The sequence below is a fragment of the Epinephelus lanceolatus genome, chromosome 18, assembly GCF_041903045.1.
Source record: "Epinephelus lanceolatus isolate andai-2023 chromosome 18, ASM4190304v1, whole genome shotgun sequence".
NCBI lineage: Eukaryota > Metazoa > Chordata > Actinopteri > Perciformes > Serranidae > Epinephelus > Epinephelus lanceolatus.
Window position 1 is genome coordinate 22005971 of NC_135751.1, and position 17378 is coordinate 22023348.

General features: G+C 39.3%; 2 protein-coding genes across 3 annotated transcripts; both read left to right on the plus strand.

The window, feature by feature from the left end:
- The first annotated feature begins 454 nt into the window (after positions 1-454).
- Positions 455-11451, plus strand: LOC117269036 (suppressor of SWI4 1 homolog). Its single transcript, XM_033645852.2, has 13 exons — positions 455-654; positions 943-1113; positions 1794-1895; positions 2007-2057; positions 2246-2416; positions 2633-2709; positions 2973-3080; positions 3224-3347; positions 4795-4873; positions 5071-5200; positions 5294-5457; positions 5548-6003; positions 10374-11451. The coding sequence occupies exons 1-13, from the start codon at positions 640-642 to the stop codon at positions 11336-11338; spliced, it is 2613 nt and encodes an 870-aa protein (XP_033501743.2). The 5' UTR covers positions 455-639; the 3' UTR covers positions 11339-11451.
- A 1986-nt stretch (positions 11452-13437) lies between these two features.
- Positions 13438-17233, plus strand: eif3g (eukaryotic translation initiation factor 3, subunit G). Of its 2 annotated transcripts, none has more exons than XM_033644136.2 (10): positions 13438-13558; positions 13646-13692; positions 14321-14409; positions 15287-15346; positions 15558-15662; positions 15786-15981; positions 16108-16224; positions 16331-16467; positions 16936-17042; positions 17122-17233. In XM_033644136.2, the coding sequence occupies exons 1-10, from the start codon at positions 13536-13538 to the stop codon at positions 17135-17137; spliced, it is 897 nt and encodes a 298-aa protein (XP_033500027.2). In that variant the 5' UTR covers positions 13438-13535; the 3' UTR covers positions 17138-17233. The 2 variants fall into 2 exon arrangements, with proteins under 2 accessions (XP_033500027.2, XP_033500028.2); XM_033644137.2 differs by having other exon boundaries at positions 13439-13558; positions 16108-16218.
- The last annotated feature ends 145 nt before the right edge of the window (positions 17234-17378 follow it).

Sequence of the window (17378 nt, forward strand, 5' to 3'; positions counted from 1 at the left end):
TGTTTGAAATTATTGATACAAATAATAAATTGATTTATAAAACACTTGAACACTGAACAAATCAAATAAAAAATGTGCATTTTCTACTGTGTTGATGGTTAACATTTTTACAGCTCCACGGTCTTTAGTTGGAGAAAATACAAATAAAAAAAATCAATAAATAATACTCTTTATTAATGTTTTTGTGCCATGTAATTATAAGTTGAACCATTTTTATGTGTTGCACATAGGTTTTACTGTGTTCAACACACTCCAGCAATACTGTACGTCACCATTATCAAGCCAGTGAAGCAAATTTGAATTTAAATGTTAAATTCTAACGTTTAAAATATATATAGATTACACACTTTATATAATCTACTGTAAATTTCACTGAAGAGTGAGCGGCACCAGCTCAAACACGTGGACCACCTTTGCTAGGAACTATTAGAAGACGTGTGAGCAGCACGGATGTGTTAGTGTGTGACACACGGCGGTGGAACCATGTGGAAGTCGTCGCGTTGACTTCGAAGATGAACGTGCTGTAGATTTTACAGTTATTATGGGTGTATTTTGTTGGGTAGCATACTGATAGTGTAGCGTTAGTCGATGTTTTTAATGTTGACGAAGTTAGCGTGCTCTTCGTCTCACTGAATAATAATGGGGAAATCAAAGGTAAGTGTTGGCCTGTGCTAGCTAGTTAACGTTAGCCTGAAGTGACGAGTTAGCCTCATGTGAAGTTAAAACTAGTATTATAGAAGTTGGTCTGTTGTGAAAATGCAAAGTATAATATATAAAAAACGTGAAGTTGAAATGCAGTGAGGTGACTAGTAGAGCTAGCTGAATTGTAAGATCCTATAGCTAACGTTAGCTAGCATTTTTGTTACGTTAACTTTGACTTGGCTCTGTCCAGTGTCTTTTTCTTTTGTCGTGATTATTAATATGTGGATATCATGCCCTCAGACAAAGAACCAGAAGAAAGCCCGAGTAACAGCTAACCATGTGGCCGAGGAGACGTATGGGTCCATCCCGCACTCCTTCGTGTTTCACCGGGGTCAGGTTGGGAAAAACGTGGGTCAGCTCATCGTGGACATGCGGAGGGTCATGGAGCCTTTCACTGCAGAGTCTCTGAAGGTAAGACTAAAAGCTGGAGCAGCTGTCTTCAGCACAGATCTGACTGTATTCACATGCAAGCAACTGCTGGGTGATGCCATGTGCTTTGTGGAGTCCTCCAGTTGCTTTAAATGGCATCACAGGTGTAGCTGCATGGTCAATATGGGCTTTATTACATTTTTTTAGTCAAGTATTGAGGTTTTCCTGAAGTAATGTAATATGAAAATGAATACTTAGCTGTCTGCAGCTTTATATACATATTTATGTACACTCTTGAGGTGCCCTCGGCAAGGCACCAAACCCCCAGCTGCTCGGGGTGTCTGCAAGGCAGCCTCTGTCACTCTGACATCTCTGTTTAATGCATTTATAGGAGCTGTTTGTGCGTGTGTGTATTTCAGACATAAAGTATATCATCTTCTTCTTCTTTTATCTCTTTTAAATAGTATGCTATATTTTATTCTTTACTTTAGCTTGTATTCCTCTACATTCTTGTATCTTTATATATAAACTCTCTTTTTTTGTTTCCACCTGTGTGATTTTATTATCAATAATGTTTTTGTATTTTATGCATGTTTAAATTTCACTGCTGGAGGGAGGGTGTGACCTTTTCAATAGCAACCACAATAAATCGGTTTGAACTTGATGAAAGCATCTTTGCCATATCATGCTGTTTAACACCCTGCTTTTTTTGTCTGTTTCAGGTCAGGAAAAAGAATGTGCTGAAAGACTTTGTGGCCATCGCAGGACCACTGGGAGTGACACACTTCATGATCTTCAGCAAGACTCCCAGCTCTATCAACATGGTAAGATCACATCACACTATAGGCTTGTAGCTCCTCTGTACTGGAGGACTTTCCAGTTTTGCCACATAAAGCCTGTACTACCACCCAACCCCACATTTCTTGTGCTTTCAGAGACTTGCTCGACTTCCCAAAGGTCCCACGCTTCATTTCAGGGTACTCAAGGTAAATACATGAACTCATACATAAGACACATGAACAATAGACGGGCTCAAATGATGAAGTTTTAATATTTGACTGTCAGTGATTTTTTTCAAAGTAAACGCACTGATGTGCCCAAACACCTAAAGTCATTTTAACTCCTAAGTTTCTTCCCTCTCTTATAAGGACTCTTTGAACTTTGTTTCTTTCAGTACTCTCTTGTCAAAGATGTGGTTTCATCTCTGAAGAAGCACAGGATGCATGAGCAGCAGTTCACACATCATCCGCTACTCATCCTTAATAACTTTGGATCTGATGGCATGCATATTAAACTCATGGCAACCATGTTTCAGAACATGTTTCCTTCCATTAATGTGCACAAGGTACGTTATTCCAGCTGAATATTGTATTAGTGTCACTTTGGGTGACTCAAGATTCAAAGCCCTGTCGACATGATGAACGTATAGTCTTCTGAGATTTCCTTTGAAGATTTATTAAAAGTAAACGCTTTCTGATTTCTGAATCTTCGAGTCATTCTGCACTGTAAAAGTTCAACCCTGAGTTCAAGCCCAAAAAATAAGGATATTGTTGTTTTCCAGGTGAGCCTCAACAACATCAAGAGGTGTGTGCTGCTGAATTACAACCCAGAGACCCAGGAAATTGAATTCCGGCATTAGTAAGTGATATTTTGTTATTAACATTAAATTATTGTTTTCTCAGTCTTGGCACGTGTGTGTGCACACCTGCACTCTTGGTTGTAGCTGCTCTGACAGAGTACAGAGATGTTGGGCTCAGATGATGATACATTTGTAACTTGACTGTTCAGTGATGCATGTTCAAAGTAAACGCACTGATGGGCCTCCACACAGTTACCAGTTGTCTTTTTATTTATTGAGTAAACCTCACACTGACCCACATGATCACGTTCCCAACCTGCAGCAGCCTGAAGGTCGTCCCTGTGGGCATGAGCCGCGGAGTCAAGAAGCTGATGCAGGAGAAATTCCCCAACATGAGCAAGTTTGAGGATATCAGCGAGCTGATGATGAAGTAAGGTTCTTGTGAAGGTGCAGTTCTTTAAGTCCTGAGGTCAAAAGGCGCTTGGCTTGTTGATTATCTGTAGCTGTTGTTCTAACATTTGCAGAATTGATAATGCGATCTGAACTGTTTGGTGTTTCCCCTACAACTCTCAGGGGGGCGAACCTTTCAGAGAGTGAAGCAGAGCAGGACGGGGAGCACAACATAACTGAGCTACCACAGGTCTACTCTGGCCGAGGCAACATGGCGTCCCAGCAGAGTGCTGTCCGTTTGACCGAGGTGAGCGTGCTGAGGAATATAACAGTTTAGGAGTGGGAATCACAGAGTAACTTACGATACTGTCACAATAGGTTGCCCATGATAACGACTGATTACGATACAATGATCCTGCGATATGTAATATATATTGCAAGATAGTCATTTGCGATACATCATGACGTGCGTGACCGAAGAAGAATAAATAATCCTAAAAAAGGCAAAAAATCAAGAATTATGTATTTGTTAACTGCACTGTGGTTTCAGTTTCACATATTTTGGTAACTGAGATAAAACAAAGGACTAAAAAGTGCAGTCTTAGCTAGGTCCTCCTTGACACAAGACCCAAATTCTGTTCTCGAATTTAACACTTTAAAGTTTCTTTAAATATTTAAGTTGGCCTACTTTTCCAAATCTTTATGTTGCTTTTAAAATTTTCACTTGAATCACCGCTCACATTGACATAAATTAGATCCACTTTACAGCACATACTTAAAAAGAAACAGTCACTTTTACAGCTGGTTCGCCTGTTCCTCCCATTATTTCCTTTTTCCTAAACAGTTTCTTCTTCACTGCAAGTTTGTTAACTTCTGTTTACTTTAAGGGACACGTTGCCTATTTTCAACCAGCTCTGTATGGTATCGTGTGTAGTATATGTAAATGAACTGTGATAAACTTCCCCTCATCTTATCAGTGCTAAGATCTCCCTGCTACAGGCTGTACTTACACGTCTTCGTAATATCCGTCACCCATGCCGCCACCAAGGATAGTGTAGAAGTGTATCTCGCTCTCTCGAACTCTGATCAAAGATAAAACTAAGCACTGCTGTTTGAATATAAACTAAGATCATGTTACTGCACTGCCTATTTCTCACCTAGAATGTTTTCAGAAACATATTTAAGTGCACTGTTTAACTGTACATATGAAACATATTTTAGCTTATCCTTTGATTGTAATAGCAGATCGTTTGTTACCAGCCGGCCGCCAATGTGTCACACAGACAAGTTCACATTATGTCACCGACCAGCAGGACTATTTATTGTTATGCTGTGGCGCTCTGTATTTTGGTAGATGAAGGTTTTCTGCCTTGTGAGCAAAAGTAAATCCCTCAGCCCCTTTGCTCTGGTCATATAACTCCCATTTTGAAAGTATGTGCATCTCTGTACTACATAGTCTGGGGAAAGACCGTCTTCCCAGTGGAAAATTACGTCTTTAACCCTCATTCATTTGATAAATGCCACCATGAGGACTCATGAAATACTGACTCTTGTCAGATTGGTAGGGCAATCTGTTTGGAGCACCTGCATGCTTAAATAATGCATTGATATCTGGCGCCAGTGTATCGATAACATATTGCAAGAGGAGGTAATAAGATGTATTCTTGTACTGATGTTTTGTCCAGGCCCGTTAATGGTTGAAAACAACATGATGATGCTTGAATGTCACCTGAATTGTTGCATTTTGTCCTCAGATTGGTCCTCGCATTACTCTGCAGCTGATGAAGATCCAGGAAGGCATGGGAGAGGGGAACGTCATTTACCACACCATGAGTGAGTGCACTGTGTTCTTACTCATTTACCTCTCTGCTTGATATATTTGGGTGTATATGATGAAAAAATTGGTATGATTTCTATGATTTCTCTCTAAAAGTAAACGCTTACTGATGCATCTAAATTCCATATTGATCAATGTAGGCTTTGTACAGATCGTCTTTTAATGGGAAGTTGTTATGTACTATGTTTGCAAGTCTCCAAGACCGAGGAGGAAATACAGGAGATTCTCAACAGGAAGGAGGCCCAGCTAAAAGCAAAGGAGACACGGCGGAAAGAGCAGGAGCAAAATGTTGCTCGGAAGAAAGAGAAACGAGAAGATAACAAGTAATGTGGTCTTGCAAATAATTTGACCCTTCTGCTGTCTCCATTTTCTTTAATTTGGGTGAAGTGTAAAACGTTTTGTTTCCATCCTAACAGGAAAAAGAGCCTGGAAGGCATTAAAAGGAAACGTGCTGAAGCTGAGGCTGAAGAGGACAGTGAGGTGGAGGATCCTGGCGCACAGGATGATCAGGCAGCTGCTGTTGAATCTGATGATGAGGTGGAGTACTACAGACAGGCTGTAGGAGAGGATCCAGATGAAGGTGAATATAGTTAGTGTGCTATAAACCATTTGCTCTCGGGTCTTTTTTTTTTAAATTCATCTATTGACCAAGAATTTTTCTTCTGTGCAGACATGTTCCCCAGTGCCAAGAAGAGGCACGGCTCAGACAGAAATCACGGACCTGCCAAGAAAAGAAAGCTGTCACCTGGTAAATCATTTAAAAAAGACAGAGATGCTAAGTTACCCAAGAGAAACAGTCCAGGAGGACAGCTAGGAGACAAAACAGGAAAAGGATGGAAGAAATCAGGGAATGGGGAGAAACCATTTGGAAAGAAAATGAAACCTGGAGGAAAGGCGTTTGGAGCAAATAAATCTGGTGATCGGGAGAAGAAATTTGGTGGAAAGAAGAAATTCGAAGGGAACAAAACAATTGGTGGAAAGAAGAAATTTGAAGGGAACAAAACGTTTGGCGGAAAGAAAAATAAGGACAAATCTTTCCAATCTAAAGGTCCGAAGGGCAGTCAGGCCTTCAAGAAGAAAGGTGCGGGAGCAAAGCAAGGCTTCAAACAGAGGAAGGGAAAAGGCTGAACCTTTTCTTCGTTGCTTCTGGACTTGGACATTGAATGTGTTATTATGTGCGGCCACCAGATGGCAGCAAACTTCCAGTTGCCATCAGTGCCTCAGCAGTGAGTGATGGTTGTTTGTGAGACTGTTTATTGCTGAAAATCAGCAGATGAGAACATAAATGATATATTTTTCACACTGTGTGAGTTTATATTAAAAGCGTACTTGTTCAATAAAGTGTTAAAAAAATGAAATTTATAATGTTGTGGATGATTCTAGTGAGCCAGTCAGTTTTTTAGCATGGGATAATTTCAGGGTGTCCTATATCTTTTCCAGTGGCGCTCCCAGAAATGTTATTTATAGGAGTGGCCTGATGGGGCCACTGAAAATCTTGGTGGCACACCAAAACCAAAAGTGAAAACTGAATTTCATGAATTCAATTTTGCCATTTTAGTAGACTATATAGGCTAGTTGAAAACTATCCGATGTGCGTAGACTAATACCGGCACATTTAATTTGAGTTCCACAACAATCCTGCTTTATTATTTATCTGTATATGCCTCAGGTAATTCATCATTCAAATAGTCTGGTTGCCCTTTTCTTAAAAAAGACTAACATATAGCTTTTATTTTAAGGAGTAAATTGATTGCAAGGAACAAAGCATTAACCAGGAACAAATCTCAAGTTTAGAGGAAACTTGTGGGTACCCACAGAACCCATTTTCTTTCAGATATGTTGAGGTGAGAGTTCAAGGGACCCCGTTGAAAATGGCCTTGCCTGTTTTTTCCTCGCCACAATTTAGCCAAACTTTGGAGCTTTATTAGCCTCCTTCCCAACAAATTATGCAGACATGGTTAACACCAATGGATGTCTTATGTTGTCTTCTTTCACAAGATACCACTACCTAGTTAGAAAAAATGAGTGTGCCACAGACTCACTTCCACCAAAAACTTTAGGTATAGTACCTTTAGAACCAAAAGTAACTCCTGCGGCATGTACCAAGACCCTGGATCAGTTTGGTATTTCCACCACGGACAGTACTCTTAAATGTGGGCAGGCTCTGTTGTTACTCACTGTTTCATCCAGTACTCTTTTTCCCTTTAAGCCAGTGATACAGAGAGACATCTGCACCTTGTTTATCGTCCACACAACAGGAAAGCACGCTGACATTTTTAGAACAAAAAAAGAACTAGCTGGGTTTGTGCACTGAGTTCTTGTCAGGTAAGAGCAGGGGTTTAGTGTTGCCGGACCACACCAGAGCGACGCTCTGACATTTTTGTTATAAGATTAGGCTAAAATATATGCAGTTCACATGATCCAGACTAAATCAATACATATTTTTAAATGCTTGTACTCATTACTAAAAGTGTATGTCATCCAAGAGACGATAAGAACAAATGGACTGGTCAAAGTTGTATTGAAATTTAAGGTGTGTCTGTGGATTCACATCGTCAAACTCAAGCACTGAGTAACATTACAAGAAGCAAAACTAGCCACAACTCAGCGTTAAGCAAGAGTGACTGTTCTCCATTGACCAATCAATGGATTGCAGTGATTGCACCTTTTAGTACCAATCAGTGTGCGAGGTACCTCAACAGAGGTGACGAAAATAGGGAACAGTACAGAACTGAACTGAAGTGAACCGGACTGCTTAGTGGAAATGCCGCTTAAAAGACAGTTATATCGACCTCCAATTTTTGCCACGGGTGGGGTAGGAAATTGTACCAGAGGAGCCATGCCCCCCCCCCTTGGGGGTGCCAGTGATCTTTGCTTTTCTTTAAGACAGGCCCAGCAAAGACTTCTGGTTTTTCTCATTCAGCTCTTCAACTCTGGAGTTACTTGCAGAGACACACACTTTGGAATTTTAAGAATGTATCTGGCAGGTATGCTTCTCACTTAACTTGAACTTTCTGGTCACCTATTTAGTTGGAGCCCCTCTGGAGAGACCGCACCTATGACATTTAGGTTTGTCTTGCTGATGCTCCTAAGCTGTTTTCCACCAATGACTCCATCCAAGGATTAAACTGTGAGTAGCAATGAGACATTTCTTGGATCAGTGATCAGGTAACATTGAACAATACGGCATGAAAGACATAGGGTTATTTTTTATCTTTTCTAAGACTAACACTCAGGGAGAGTCGAAGCATCTGAAGCATTTTCTCTGTTGTTTTTACTTAAATATAATGCGGAGTAAGTGGTCATGTTAAGAACTTGCAAAACGGCAACTTGGCTTGAAATGTATCCTCATCACTTTTACTGTAAATTTCTTTGACAAGGATATTGTATAAACATGTGTCTACTAGCCTTCAACACAGTTACATTATGGGTTAGTGTTCATTCAATTTGTTCTCATCTCATCAAATGTTTCCAGAGGCCTCAGCAGCACTATAGGCTTGAGAGACATTAAAAAAGACGGCTTATGGCTATGTCTTGGGGGAAATGCGACTAAACCACAAGCTTGGTTGTGGTTGATGAATAAAGATAACATAAACTTTGTTTGTCAAACTGCAATATGATTTTCCAGTTAGCATGAATCCAAAAAGCAGGTTTAAATGTGTATAATCATACTTGATTATGATAAATAGAGGAGACCAGGGGTGGATAGCACACTTTTTACCCTCTACTGTTTATCTCTTTTATCTTAGAATACAATAACCAGCAACAAATTAAATTTAAAGGTCTCAACTATAAATTCATGTACACAAATGTTCTCTAAAGTGAGGTGACTTGTGATTAAAGTCATATTGTGCATTTGTGCCAACCAGACCCATCACAGGGTTGGTTGGCACTGTGTTAAAATGCTGTATGCCTATGTACAAAAATGACAGAACCAGAAAACATGAACATTTAATAGAATATCTGCTCATTTCTACAGCCAAACATGTTTAAGCAATTCATCTATGCTTCGTCACATTTGCTGTTGACCTTTGAAAATAAAAGTCTAACATATAAATAAGAACAATATACATTTTAATCTTATGGAACAGTTCTTAATCTCTCAAAATATTCCAACAAAATAAATAATAAAATTCTCATGTGACATTCACATGTGCCCACCAACCCTGCTCAAAGTAGACCTGATTTCTATGTCTGTTACCCCAAAAGTCAAACTCAGTATCTATCTATCTATCTATCTATCTATCTATCTATCTATCTGTCTTAACACAGTAGTAAGTTTAGTCCAAAGACTACTGTTTTACTTTTAATGCTACAGAACATTTCAGTTACGCTTTTGTTTCTGTGACTTTCAAAGCACCAGAAAAATAGCCGTGTGTTTGCGTGTGAACTACAGATAATCAAACTAAATTTTGCAGGAGTTTGCTGGTAGTTCATCTACATTCATATTTGCAGAGTGGTTTAAGTAATTGCTTTTTTTGGACTGCTTTTGTGTAAATATTTAAACTACAAACAACTCAGTTAAAGGGAGGATTTTTATTTTTATTTTACTATTGCTTCTCTATTGTAATTTCTCAGCCCTGCAAAACCAAAGATGACATCTGAGGCACTTTCCCATGAATAGTACGGTATTTTATTTAGTTGTATGACCTGTGAACAAGTTGACACTTTTTGCAATAAACTCATTTGAGTGGCCATTTATGCTGGCATGGGACTTTTTTATATTACATTTTGTCATAATTTGCCCTTTTGAACTGCATTTTCTAAGAAGCTTTAAATAACAGAACTATATTTTTCCTCTAGTTTAGTTCTGCTTTTTCAAATGTTTACCTAATTGGCAGCTCTGTATGCTCTGTATGTATGTCATGTATGCTCTGAAGTGTCCAATAGTACTTTCTGATAAGCTTCAGTAACACCTTTGTCCTCACATGATCAAAATATGACTAAGCATGATAGGAAGCATTTTAATCAGTTTTAACACTAAGACTGCGGTCTGTTTATCACCAGTTTGCTTTGCAAATGAAATGCCATGAGTGTCAGCATAGTTTTGCTTCTTCAAATTGCGTAAAGCACAGAGGCCGAGAGAGGAAGTGACTCTCGGGTTTATAAAAGCTCTTAAAGTCCCACTCACTTTTGTTGTCCAAGATGATTGGGATGGTGAAAGAGCTTTTCACGCTTTCTTTACAGATATCACACAGGACATGAACTTTCAGGTTACAAGCTTCTTCACAGCACTGACCACTGTACACCTGCCTTTCAGTAAGTGAACGTTGATATTTAAATTTCTGCTTTTCTAAGTATCAAATTAAGTCTCTATTTTTTTTATTTAAAAAAAGTAATATTTTATTAAAAGAACTTCTCATACTTAACCACTGTAATCAAAGATGTTCCTTATTTAAATCTGAACAAAATGACTTTCATTCAAATTGAATGAACTAACATACTTGAAATTACAGATATTGGACAGTACAGACTGTGTGAAAGCAGTTTGATAACGTAGTCCTTCAACTGAAAGCAAGATGAAGCCCCAATTCCCCTGTGAGAAGTTTCAAATAGCCCTGCTGCCCTCAGTGTATGGAGTTGAGTTCATCCTGGCCCTGGCAGGAAACCTGTTTGCCCTGTGGCTGCTGGTGGTCAGAGAGAGAAGAAACTGGCACACAGGGGTTGTCCTGTCTTGTAACCTGGCCGTCAGTGACCTGCTGTATGTCCTGACCCTGCCTTTGCTGATTGTCTACTACTTACTGGAGAAACACTGGGTGTTTGGTGACACCGTGTGCAAAATCGAGAGGTTCCTTTTCGCCTGCAACCTGTATGTGAGCATCTTCTTCATCATGGCGATAAGCGTGAACCGATGTGTGGCCCTCGCGTGTCCCTTCTTTACCCGATCCTATGTGAAGCCTGCCCACGCCAAGGCCGTCAGTGTCATCATCTGGATCATCGTAGGAGTCATTTCCTGCCCTGTGTTGAAATTTGCCTCAGTTTGCCCTGACAGCAGTAACAATAACAAGACTCTGTGTGTGTCGGTCTGCCGCACAACTCCTGGGTATGAGAGCACTCACTTAACTTACAAAGTGTTTCTTGCTGTGTTTGGGTGTCTTGTTCCTTTCCTGGTTACTTTGGTGGCTTACTGTGTGGTGATTTCAGTGGTGTGGAAAAATGTCAGTATAACCCCACTGGAGAAACGCAAGGTTGCCCTGTTGGTCTCATCAGTGCTCGTGCTGTATGCCATTTCCTTTGTGCCTTACCACATTTTCCAGAGCTATGACTTCTATCAGAGAATCGCCCATCGCGACGATCCTTCTAACTGTACCGTCTACCGTATGTACCAGATTTCGAAGGGACTGGCAACCCTGAACATGTGTATCCATCCAATCCTTTACATGGCTTTGTTTGACAGTATAAGAGTAGCTTGTTGTGGGAAGAGCCCAGAGGACAACAACAGGGGCTCAATGAGGAAGTAGAGCTGCTGCTTGTCAGCTTTTCTTTGAGGATCATCATTATTTCATGCTGTAAAACTTTGGCTAATTTCAACTCTCTAGTTTTTTTTTTCTTGTCGTGTCTTGACTTGTTTTGCTTTAAAGTTATTGTTCTACTAACTTTGAAACATTATCATCTATAATAAAGATATTTTTCTGTAAATGTGCCTGATTTTAATTTTGATTATCCTCACTCTGATTCATTTCCTGTCTTCACCATGTGAGGAAGCAAAGTGAGACGGGAGTGTTTTCTATCTTCTGACCATGTTTTGATTATGATTCAAAATGCACAACAGCATAGTTGGTGTGTAAACGCAGACATTTTGCTTCGTTGCAGATGTATCTTCACAGTCAAAAAAAAAAAAAAAAAATATATATATATATATATATATATATATATATATATATATATATATATATATATATATATATATATGACAGTGAGGACTGTGTAACAGCACAAATTTAATTAGGCTAGATTTAATGAGACGCAAAAAAATCGAATTGACATAAGATGATTTAAGCCAGTTCTCTCTGAGGAAGCAGTTTTAATATTTTTAGTGAAGCAATGTTGAGTTGCAACTTCCTGGTCACAGGTTATGTAAGGACACGAGCAGTTTTATTTGAAAGATGAACGGTGAAATCAATGCACAAGAAAAAAAGGCGTGAATAACAGAAAGATAAAAATGATGATAATAATGATAAAAAATGTGCAGCAGAATTAGTTATACTTTATCTCTCTAAAAAGTAACTCCTTGCTTGAAACCCACAAACCTCTGATTGCTTTTTTCCCCCTTTTCCCATAAATTGATAAGAAAAACTGTTGGTTTTAGCCGGATGTATGCACCACCACTCTGCCACTTTTTATTTCTATTATCCTATATCAGACACTGAAGGTCTACAATATTTTACATTTAACATTTTCATCAAAACACAAAGCAAAAAATGTTATTTATAATTTCATATTTCACCCGTGGTGGAAGAAGTGCATTGGCATTTTACTTGAGTAAAAATAAAAATACCACAGTAGAGAAAGGTTCTGTTACAATTAAAAGTCATGCACTCACAATTGTACTTAAGTTTAAGTACAGGAGTATTAACTCAAAATATACTCACAGTACAAAAAGTAAAAATACTCATGGCCTATCTTGGGAAATGTATATTACATTATAGGATGATAATTATTTATGCATTAATGTGTGCATCATTTAGATCAGTGGTGTCAAACATACGGTCTGTGGGCCAGAATCAGCCCACTAAATGGTCCAATCCGGCTCACTAGATGATTAGACTTAGGTTTCCGGAGCAAGTAAAACAATGCATTGCCTATACTTCATGTAAAATTCTGCTTCAGAGGCTTTTCCACCTAGATCTTATTGAGACCATGTTTAAAGATGTTGAACACTGTGCAATATATTGTCAGCCAGCAGCTTCAGTTCAAAAGAATCTGTATCAGGAAATGTCTGGATAAATGCACATGTAATGACAGTGAGAAGTAGACTGAGTGAATGTGGAAAATCTGATGCATACTGTTGAAACTGCACTTATTTTCTTATGACATCTCAGGTAGTTCATCTGTTTCGTAAAAGGATGGACATCTACAGAATGTACTTGTAATTCTTCACACACAAAAAAGGGAAAATATTGGAGCTGATGGTACTTATAAGTTAGTGTGCGATGGTTTTATTGGTCTGGCCCATCTGAGATCAAATTGGGCTGTATGTGGCTCAGGAAAAGGAGTTTGACACCCCTGATTTAGATGTTGCAGCCAGTAAAAGTGAGGCGTATTATCATCATTTTACTGTAGGCTATATACATTTAAAATCTTTATCTATAATAACACATCATAATTTATCTTTTAATGATATTGTGTATTGTAAATCTAATCTGCAAAGTACCTGGTAACTAAAGGTAGGCCTTTTACATAAATAAAAGCTACAATATTTCCTTCTGAATTGTAATATAAGTATAAAATAGCAGAAAAGGTAACTTAATTACCTCCCACCAGTAAAATCAGTGGTAGAAACGACAGAGTATACAGGACTCTTATTGTGAAGGTAAAAGTTAAACTAACGCGATGCTTTTATTGCGGAGTGTAGTACCGGAAGTGAGTGCATTGGCGGCTCGACTCGGCTCGCACTGCTCCAGTCTTTACGGTCCTGAAGCTAAGCTAGCTGAGAGGATGCCGTCGATTGAATACGACGAGTGAGTGTTTTTTGAAACATTCATAATATTCTGCTTGTGTTATTGGTCTTTTATCGATCTTATTGCTTATCAATCTCTCCCCTCCAGCTCCAAGCCCAGCTGGGCCGACCAAGTCGAGGAGGAAGGAGATGAAGGTAAAGAGTTAGTTAGCGTAGTTAGCTTATGCTAGCACGTCTCTTGTAGTCTGGTGCCCGGGGGAAGAGGCCGGCTAGGCGGATTCCACTTCCACGTGGTGGTCGGGCTTAATGCTGGAGACAACATATGTTATTATCTGTGATGTTTTTGACATTTAATATTTGAAAGGTTTGAGTTACTGTCATAAATTGACGGTTAATTATGAAATGTAACCGACAATATGTTATGCTGTGGCCTGTGAACAGTGACGTACTCAGTGTCATCCACCGGTAACGTTAAGATAGCTAAACGTTAGCAAGCTAGCAGTGGTACTGTCTTTACGTGGACATAAACGGAATAATATCTATGAACTGAATGGTTATGTCAAAATGTGAATATGTTTGTCTTCACTAATGTTCAAACTGTAACTTGCATGTTGAGTGATTCCTGGACTATTCAGAGCTGCAGATATCATCAAGAGATGATGAGATGACAATGGCAATTGCTAGTGTTGACAGTGCAGCAAATCAAAGTGTTGAAAGTTCATTAGCCATTATTTTATATCAGATCGGCACAATAAAAAGTCAAGAGAGTAGGAAAAACCGTTTCTTTTCCTAAGTCTAACTTGTCTAAATATTCATTTGTCAGGCACACTACCATCCCCCAAGGAAACCATCAAAGGAAACATAAAAACCATCACAGAATATAAAATAGATGACAACGGAAAGAAGTTCAAGGTGAGTTGAGTTTTACTACGATTTGTTTTGCATCTGTGAAGGTTGTTCACAGTGCTGGTTTGTATATGGCAGCTCTTACACAGGTTATGAAATAATCTTTAATTGTACTTTAACCCACGCAATGAGACCAACACTGAGGTAAAAAGACATTTATCTTTAAAACATCAGGACTGTATTAGTAAATCTAATGCAGATTTTTTTCTTTTTTTGAGTTAGGTATGTAATGATATCTTAACAAACTACAACCCTCAAAACTACATACAGACAAATGCATCTTATATTCATTGGTCTGTATGTTTTAGGTCCTCTGTCTGTCTTAAAATTAATTTACTAGATTTGGAATGAGTAATCGATTAGTTTGCAACTGTTAACCATCAACTCGATAATCAGTTTGAGGACATTTTTAAGGAATTAAAAGATTCCAGGTTATTAAATGTCAGTGTTTTCTGGTTTCTTTATTTCTCTGTGTCAGTGAACTGAATATCTTTTGGTTGGGGAAAAAAAGACATTTGAGGATTTTATCTTGGGCTTTGGGAAAGACTGATTGGCCTTTTATTTTTTACCATTTTCTGACATCTTATTGACCCAACAACTAAACGATTAATTGACATAATAATTAACAGACTAATTAACTATGAAATTGTTAGGCACAGCCCTAATTTTCATTGATAACCAAAACCACCAAAAGAAACCCTCGAGGTCACAGTACCAGCACTCGTTAGAGCTTTGACTGTATGCTCGACTACATTTATACATTTATTACCACAGTAGTTTGTAAGTGCTATATGCTTGGACATTCTGACTACATGAAATAAAACATTTTACTTCTATGAAATAAAACTGAATTATGCATTTGCTACTTTTTTTTGTCCTCTAGATTGTGCGGACCTTCAAGATCGAGACAAGAAAAGCCTCAAAAGCTGTTGCCAGGAGAAAGGTCAGCGTTTGAATTTAATGTAGTTGCATTCACTTTGAAACAAAGACTTTGAGTAATGTCAGGTGTCTTGTATCATATTGTTTTAAATACTTTTAAGTGTCGCTGGAGTTTCGATGCCTTTGATTTATCCTGCTCCGCCATGCACCTTGGAAGTAGGTGAAGTTGTGCCAGAAGCCCTCAACCTGCTTATAACATTGTTCTCCTATTTCAGAACTGGAAAAAATTTGGCAACTCGGAGTATGATGCACCGGGGCCTAATGTTGCCACCACCACAGTCAGTGATGATGTCTTCATGACTTTCATCTCCAGCAAAGAGGTGAGGGTCTATTTTGACCTTTAGGGTTTTGTGCTGCTGCTCACTGATGTGTAGCTGTCCACATAATGCATGCAGAACGCTTTAATTGTTGTAAAACTAAGTACTTCATTAAACCTCTTGCAGGACCTGAACGCCCAAGACCAGGATGAGGATCCCATGAACAAACTGAAAGGACAGAAGATTGTGTCTTGCCGTATTTGCAAAGGCGACCATTGGACCACCCGCTGTCCGTACAAGGACACCCTGGGCCCTATGCAGAAGGAGCTGGCTGAACAGCTTGGGCTTTCTACTGGAGACAAGGACAAGCCTGCTGGCTCTGGTACCATCAGCACACCATTTAAATAATCAAATTTTTATTTGATTTTCCGCAACCCACTGTTTGACTTAGTGGATGGCCGTTCCTAAAATTCTGACTGGTGTGGCCTGTTTTTCTCTCTTTCATCAGTGGAGCCAGAACCTGCACAGCCTGCGCAGAGCAAGACTGGGAAGTATGTGCCCCCGAGCCTGAGGGATGGAGGCACGCGTAGAGGAGAGTCCATGCAGCCCAACCGCAGAGGTGGGTGTACGTGTGTTCATCTACTTATTCGATGCACCTATTCTTTACCTGAGCAATTGTACAGCAGCAACATCATTGCCCAATGTAAACAGTATTTGTTTTCACCCGACAGCTGATGACAATGCCACTATTCGTGTGACCAATCTGTCTGAGGACACACGCGAGACAGACTTGCAGGAGCTCTTCAGACCATTTGGCTCCATCTCGAGGATCTATCTGGCCAAGGACAAGAACACAGGACAGTCAAAGGTCAGTGCTCGTCTTACAAAGATCTGCATGTTTAATCTTTAAAACCTTAAAAACAAAAACTCAAAAGGCAAGGAGGTCACGTAGAATGAAATGATCAAAGCAGGTGTTTCAGCTTTTAGACTGTAGACATCATTTGTAATTCTTACACAAATGAAACAGGTGTTTTTTTTCTCAGCTACTTTTTGTATCTGTTAAGGCCCAGACACAATAAACCAAAACTAAAACATCACCTCATGTTGTCCATGTCTTGGCCAAAAAGTTGCACTTGAACACATCGTAAAGACAACAGCCAACAGTCAGGCGGTGGTAATCTTTATTTGTCATTCAAGAAGAGAAACAGGGTAACAGACAGGATGGGTTGAAGATGCTAGTGAGCCACCAACGACACAACTCACAGTGTTCACCGCGCACTAGTGAACAAAATAATGTTGCAGTTGTCTCATCCATCAAATACTTTGTTCCCTGCAGGGATTCGCCTTCATCAGTTTCCACCGCCGGGAGGATGCAGCCAGAGCCATCGCAGGAGTGTCAGGATTTGGATACGACCATCTTATTCTCAATGTTGAATGGGCCAAGTAAGTTATCGTCACTTCCCTCTAGTGTTATTTCATGTTATTTATTGTTGCTGACAATCTTATTTCATTCTCTTTGCAGACCGTCAAACAACTGAGGAATCCATCAGAATATCTTCAAGGATGAAGCCAGATTTTATTGTTTTGGTAAAATATGGCTGTTACTTAAATAAAGAGAATCACAGCTGTCACAATTTCCTTGTTGTTGCTTTCTTTTTGTTGTGTAGTTTTTACATACCAGGGCTTTTATTCTGACTGAACCTTCACTGCTTCTATGCAGTCGTTGGCTTGATGTTATTTTGTCCCGTTACGATCAAGTGCCAACTGAGAACAGGTCGA

What these genes read in the sequence shown, in the direction of transcription:
- LOC117269036 (XM_033645852.2), top strand. An exon ending in TTCATTTCAGGGTACTCAAG is followed by an intron (nt 2,058 to 2,245) that starts GTAAATACATGA and finishes TGTTTCTTTCAG; the next exon opens with TACTCTCTTGTCAAAGATGT. An exon ending in GAAATTGAATTCCGGCATTA is followed by an intron (nt 2,710 to 2,972) that starts GTAAGTGATATT and finishes CCCAACCTGCAG; the next exon opens with CAGCCTGAAGGTCGTCCCTG.
- eif3g (XM_033644136.2), top strand. Translation starts at nt 13,536, where the DNA reads ATGCCGTCGATTGAATACGACGA. An exon ending in CCGTCGATTGAATACGACGA is followed by an intron (nt 13,559 to 13,645) that starts GTGAGTGTTTTT and finishes TCTCCCCTCCAG; the next exon opens with CTCCAAGCCCAGCTGGGCCG. An exon ending in GGACAAGCCTGCTGGCTCTG is followed by an intron (nt 15,982 to 16,107) that starts GTACCATCAGCA and finishes CTCTTTCATCAG; the next exon opens with TGGAGCCAGAACCTGCACAG.